Raw genomic sequence first — 6,700 nt, 5'->3', positions numbered from 1 at the left:
GGGCCTCTCACTGTTGTGGCCTCTCCCATTGCAGAGCACAGGCTCCGGACGTGCAGGCCCAGCGGCCATGGCTCACAGGCCCAGCCACTCCGCGGCATGTGGGATCTTCCCGGACCGGGGCACCAACCCGTGTCCCCTGCATCGGCAGGCAGACTCTCAACCACTGCGCCACCAGGGAAGCCCAGCCCTCAGCTTTGACATTGGAGCCCTCAGCCTCTTACATTCTTCCTCTCCAGGGGCTACCTGAGGAGCCTGGCTCCTCCCCACAACTGGCAATCCCTGAACTCCTATCCCTTGTTCCTTCCACCCACCCTCACAAGGCGTGTCCATTGAGGCAGGTGCCCTAGACCCACTTACTCTGGGCACAGGCGTGGCTGCTGATCTTGCGGAAGCCAGTGGGGCAGGCACAGGTGTAGTTCTGTCCACTGGGCAGACACAGGTGGGTACAGCCTCCGTTGTTGTCTCCACAGCGGTTTTTCCCTGCTCAAAAAGCCCAGAGCAAGAAGGTCGGGTAAGACCAAAGGTTGGGAGGAGCGGTCCCAAGGCTAGTGAGTAGTGGTTTAGCAAGGGTATGAGTTCCCTCAAGGGAGGAACTACGCCTTATTATTTTTTATATCTGCCCCACCTGTGAGCAGAGTGAATACCTGACACACAGGAAATGTCTGCATGAATTAGATGGGGACAGTGAAATTGAAAGTCTTTCGTGAGTCTCAACGTTGTACTACCCTAAATGTCCAGCAGAGGGAGGGATTAGCCCACATCAGTGCTAATCTCAAATTTCCCCACGAGAAACAAAGGCAACTGTGACAGGTGCAAGGAAGGTTCTCAGAAGCATTGGAGGCCCACCAGGTGGGCGGTTTTTTACCTGCAGGCTGGCGCTGGGGGTGCAAGGTGTGGATGTCCATGGGGAAGTGCAGTTTGTTGCGAATGATCTCCTGGTTCTTGCCAGTAAACTTGTTAGCACTATTGATGCTCTTGGTGTGCCAGTCTGTCCAGTACAGGCTATCTTCAAACACGGTGATGGCAAAGGGATGCGGGAGGCCTGGGGGAAAGCCCAGGATGACCTCAGTCTAGACATGGCCTGCCTGGCCCCTGGGCCCAGGCCCAGCAACTGTACAAATCTCACCCTCTGCCAAGGCTCCTGGGGGCTGGGACAGTGGAAGTAGGATGAGAGATAAAGGAGAGTGAATGAAGGGAGGGCCTCACCCTGGCTAATGACAGCCTTGCGGTGACTCCCGTCCAGATTGGCCCTCTCGATGACGTGATGCTTAGCATCCACCCAGTACATACGACGCCCGGCATAATCAATGGTGAGGCCGTTGGGCCAGAAGAGATGGGTATCGGCAATGATGCGGCGTCCAGAGCCATCCATGCTGGAGGCCTCGATGCGGGGGGTGTTGCCCCAGTCTGTCCAGTAAATGGTACTGGGAATAGAGAAAAGGACATTGCGAGGAAGGCAGTAGAGGGTGGGTAAGTACCCAGGACAGTAATCAGGCAGGCGGCTTTTATTGGTTTAAACCAGGTGACTCCAACTGTTAGGAGACACATTGTTTGGTCTGCAGAGCATTTTTTCAATATTTGAATTTAAATGTCTCTAGACAGGGCATGTATTCATTTAACAAAAAAAATTTTGGAGTACCTGCTACGAGCAGGGCATATCTATCTTGGGTATTGGGAGTGCAGCAGTGAACAAAACAGACAAAAATCCTGACCTTGTAGAACTGACAATATACTAGTGTGATATGACTTAGGACAAGCACTTTCTTCTTTGTCACAATGTCTACCACCGCCTTTTGTAATTTCACACATGAGCGCGCATGCGCGCGCGTACGCGCGCGCGCGCGCGCACACACACACACACACACACACACACACACACACACACACACACACACACTCTGTGTTTCTAAAACAGCTGACCTGCAACTGTAGGATCTTAGAGGACACCCCCCTTGATTGACTGCACTTAAATTTTTCTTTTTAATATTTATTCATTTGGCTGCATGGGGTCTTCGTTGCGACACACGGGAGCCTTTGTTGTGGCACTCGTTCGGGCGCACGGGCTTCTCCCTAGTTGTGGTGTGCAGGTTTTCTCTTCTCTAGTGGTGGCGCACAGGCTCCAGGGCACATGGGCTCCAGAGCGCGTGGGCTCTGTAGTTTGTGGCACGTGGGCTCTCTAGTTGAAGCACGCAAGCTCAGTAGCTGTGGCGCGCGGGCTTGGCTGCCCCGCAGCACGTGGGATCTTAGTTCCCTGACCAGGGATCGAACCTGTGTCCCCTGCATTGGAAGGCGGATTATTTACCACTGGACCACCAGGCAAGTCCCTGCATTTAAGTTTTAAAAGCCAGAGGCTAAGAACTTCCACTTCAGGAGACCTTTCTTCTAATAATAAAATTATTAATTTTTATTTTATTTTATTTTATTTTTAAAGTAATGCCAGCTTCTTGCTATTCAACCTTGCCAGGTTTTTTTTAAATTTATTTTATTCTGATTTATTTATTTATTTATTTTTTGGTTGTGCCGGGTCTTAGTTGCGGCTCGCCAGCTCCTTTAGTTGCAGCACTTGCGCTTTTTTTTTAGTTGCAGCTGGTGGGCTCCTTAATTGTGGCAGGCAAACTCTTAGTTGCGGCATGCATGTGGGATCTAGTTCCCTGACCAGGGATGGAACCTGTGTCCCCTGCATTGGCAGGCAGATTCTCAACCACTGTGCCACCAGGGAAGCCCCCTATTAATTTTTATTAATTAGCTCAACCCTATGAACTAATAACAAAAATACTAAACATCTACCACTTATATAATGTGTTAGGCTATTTAAAATGCATCATCTCATTCAATCTTTAATCTTCACACAGCCGTGAGGTAGGTATATTTTCGATCACCAGTTTAGAAATGAGTAAAATGGAGGCAGAGAGAGATTAATTAGCCCAAGGCCATATAGCCAATTACTGAAGAGCTGTAAATCCAGGTGTGTCTGAGTGCACAGCCAAGGCTATTAACATCACCCTGTGAGGAAGCCCGCCCCCCACCCCACCCCCTACCAACAAAGTCTGGCCCAGGTGGTGGGGGGAACTGTCCCTGGAGGTTGCATGAGGAACCTGGGAGCTTGAGCCACAGCTCACTCACCCCTCCATGGGGTGCAAGGCAATGGCCCTGGGCTTCTCAAGGTTCTGCCATAGAAGCACCTTCCGGTGGGCCCCGTCCAGGTTAGCCACCTCAATCCTTGATGTCCCTGAGTCGGTCCAGTAGAGTTTGTCATGGACCCAATCCACAGCCAGGCCCCCTAGTGGAAAGAGGCCATGGAAAAATGTCAGCGGTTCAGCCCAGGCTCCTCTGTGCCATAGAAACAGGGGCAGCTCTTACACGAAGCCGTTTCTTGGGCCAGGTACTCTTCTAACCATGTTACACACACTAACTCGTTTAATCATCACAACAGTTGTGTGAGCTAGGTACTATAATGCCCATGAAGGTGAGGATATTGAGGCACAGAGAAGTCAAGTAACTGTCCAAGGTCATGCATTTCCTCCTCGCAGCCAATCACATACCACTTCACGAATCCTGGCTCCCTGACCCACACCCAGGGTCCCCGACTGCAGTGGCCCAGGGGTTTACAAATTGTGGCTCAGGGGTTCGCAGAGAAACATCAGAAGTCCCATAAGCATTTGAGTCAAATGTGCTCAATACCAAATTCTAACCCACTTCCCTTGCTTGTAGAATGGCCTGAGATTGCAAAGTGAGCTATTGTTTTTCTAATCTGCAAACATTTGGATATATTTATCTGGGTTGATCAGAATATTCCTAATACTAAGCAATCAAAACAAAAGTCAGAATTTAATTGGATGCAAGGCTGATAGAGGATTCTAACGGTCATCCACAAATCTCTGATTTCAGATGGTTACATTCATCAAAACGGTCTCATTACTCTTGCTGATTGAGCTCATGTTTGCTTTACAACCAGCAAACGTTATAAACCTGAACCTATAAAATGAATGTAGACTAATGAATGTTTTCCATATTAGAGTTCCATCCAAGATTTCACTGCGAGAAGAAGATGTTCCGCTGCCTAAGGTTTGTAGCCACTTGCCTGTTCCTTCCTCGATGGCTCTGCATGTGGTGTGGCCCTGCCCCTCCCCATGGGGCCTCGTTCCCTACCTGGGCTCTCGAGCCCTGTAGACACAACCTCTTCCACATTGCTGCCATTGAGGTTGGCGCGGAGGATCCGGTCCAGGGTGACATCGGACCAGAAGACAAGCTCACGCCGGTGGTGGAAGTCAAGGGCGATGGCATTCTCCAGGTTGTTGAGCAGCAGTGTGTACTCAGAGCGGTGCGGCAGCACCTGACGGATGTCGATGCGGTTGGCGAACAGTAGCACAGGCTCCGGCCCTGGGACGTGGCATAGAAATGGGGCCCCCGCCGGGCTCCAGAGCTGCCCCTGGCAACATCAGCGTGCACCCCCAGCTCCAGGGGGCCCCTAGCCCGCTAGGGCATGTCCCAAGCTGTTAGCATCAGTGCTAGAAGGGTGGGAGCCTGCAAAGTACACATCCCACCCCAGCGGGGTTTTGCTTGGGGCTCAGGATGCAATTCATAGCTCCATTTTACTGCGATGGAAACAGCTAACTCTCGGCAAATCTCCAAGCACCGGAGCACCTGGCTGCCAGGCTCAGTCCTCTGCCCACCCAGCCAAATGCCAACACCCCTTACCCAGAGCCTTGCAGCTGCGCCGGTCAGGCCGGAGTTCGTAGCCTGCTTCGCACCAGCACTGGAAAGCCCCCTCGCTGTTGGTGCAGCCCTGGCTACAGTACCCCTCCTCGGCACATTCATTCACATCTGTGAGGGCGGAACGTGGTCAGGAGATCTCTGTTCTGCCATCCTCCCACCCCAACTGCCCAGCTGATGAGCTGCTTCCCTGCCCACATACCCATCTACTTTCCAGGCCTAGTGGGAAGACTATATAACAAGCGGTCAAGGGCTTCGAGTTCACTCCGAGCTGGGCTGGAATCCCAACTCTGCTAACTCACCTCTCTGAGCTTCCGTTCCCCCACCTCTGAAATGGGAGGGATAACAATCCCTACCTCCCAGGGCTATTGCGATCATGATATGAGGTTACACCCATCAAATGCCTGACCCATCGGAAACACAGCTGCCTGGCCCTGCTCCCACCCAGGCCCCAGCTCACCCTGGCACGTGCGTCCATCCTCGATGAGCCGGTAGCCTGTGTGGCAGGTACACTGCACTGCCCCCCGCACCATCTGGCACTTCTGGGTGCAGCCACCATTGTTAACATTGCAGTTCTCCTCACCCGTCCTGGGCCCTGTGCCAGCCAAGCCAGAGATGGGAGTTGAGCCCAGAATCCTCCCCCAGACAGCCAACTTGGCATTCCACCTGGACCACGAAGAACAGCTCCTGAGGCTGCAGGAGTCACTGGGGAGGCTTCTCTTTGAAGCGTATGGGTGGGGCTCAGCCACAAACCACGGGTGGGCGCGCCCGGGGGGACACTCACGGCAGCACGGGTGGGCGCGCCCGGGGGGACACTCACGGCAGCTCTGCTGTGGGCTTTCGTCGCTGCTGTCCCCACAGTCATTGACCCCATTGCACAGCTTCCTCTGCCCGATACAGCGCCCATTCCAACACAGGAACTGGTCCGAGGCACAGTGGGGGCTTCCTGGAGAGGGAGGGAGGAAAATGGGGAAGGAGGGAGGGAGACCCAGGTCACATCAGGGCAGGGCTTGGGTCAGCAAAAGGATGGGAGCCTGTCATTTTCTAGGGTGAGCTGGAGACAGATGAGACTCAAGGTGGGAGGGTCGGGGTCCAAGGCAGGAAACAGCTCAGACAGGGCTGGCTGAATGTCTGCATGTGTTTTCTCCCCAGGACACCACAGTGGGATGGTGAGGGGTGTGGGACAGAATGAGAGAGCACATCCATGTGTCCAGCACCAGTGTGGCTAGGGGAGGGGGCATGGGGGCTGTCAGCCAGAGAGCAGTCCTTGCTCACGAGGCCAGAGTACCAGGCACCAGTCATGTGTGAGTCAGGATGTGAGAGGCCATTGAAACTCCCAGCCCTGATACTGTGTTCCAGGCCATGAGACTGCAGGTCAACAGATGCGCCTGGATTGACACTGGTAACTGAGAAGAGCAGGAAAAATCCAGGTCATGGGCAAGATCTGACTAAAGCATCACCTTGGCCCAACTGGAAAGGCAGCAGTAACACCCTCTTCCCACCCCTATCCTCCAATCCACCTATGGGTTAACGGGCCTGGGGTACCCCTGGGAGACTCTACCTGTATTCTCACAGTTCTCTTCATCGCTGTTGTCCGCACAGTCGTCCTCCCCATCACAACGCCAGGACAGACGGACGCAGCGGCCTGACCGACAGCGGAACTGTTCTGCCGTACATATCGAGGTGGCTGGGCAAAGCAAAGGTCTAATGAAAGCCGGGCCCCACTTCAGCCCAAAGCACCACGCTGACACCCCAAAATGCGCTTTATGCCAGCACCCACGCCACTCTTCTTGACACCAGTGTCACAGCTGGTCTATACGGCATCTCTGTGGGAATTGGAAAAAGGTGCCTTTTCCTCAAGACACTTTACTGCCATCTGCTGGAAACTGCCATGATGACTATATAAATCTATAGAATCATGGAAGATATGTCTACTGTGGGACTGGCATCCTTTGCACCTAGCACCTCTTGGCCATGCCCAACCTAC

General features: G+C 53.2%; 1 protein-coding gene across 1 annotated transcript in view; it reads right to left on the bottom strand.

The window, feature by feature from the left end:
• Window positions 1-6,700, bottom strand: part of LRP4 (LDL receptor related protein 4) — a 60,315-nt gene that overhangs the window by 27,242 nt on the left and 26,373 nt on the right. The window contains exons 9-17 of the mRNA XM_007455826.1: window positions 6,275-6,400; window positions 5,534-5,659; window positions 5,174-5,308; window positions 4,699-4,824; window positions 4,150-4,380; window positions 3,124-3,280; window positions 1,207-1,424; window positions 866-1,042; window positions 350-480 (exon numbers count right to left, since the gene is read on the bottom strand). Coding sequence (XP_007455888.1) covers window positions 350-480; window positions 866-1,042; window positions 1,207-1,424; window positions 3,124-3,280; window positions 4,150-4,380; window positions 4,699-4,824; window positions 5,174-5,308; window positions 5,534-5,659; window positions 6,275-6,400 — 1,427 coding nt within the window. The remainder of the gene's footprint in view (window positions 1-349; window positions 481-865; window positions 1,043-1,206; window positions 1,425-3,123; window positions 3,281-4,149; window positions 4,381-4,698; window positions 4,825-5,173; window positions 5,309-5,533; window positions 5,660-6,274; window positions 6,401-6,700) is intronic.

Source organism: Lipotes vexillifer, unplaced genomic scaffold (assembly GCF_000442215.2).
Source record: "Lipotes vexillifer unplaced genomic scaffold, Lipotes_vexillifer_v1.1 scaffold977, whole genome shotgun sequence".
NCBI lineage: Eukaryota > Metazoa > Chordata > Mammalia > Artiodactyla > Lipotidae > Lipotes > Lipotes vexillifer.
The sequence above is the reverse complement of the archived record's forward strand: the minus strand, read 5'-3'. Positions and strand labels throughout refer to the sequence as shown.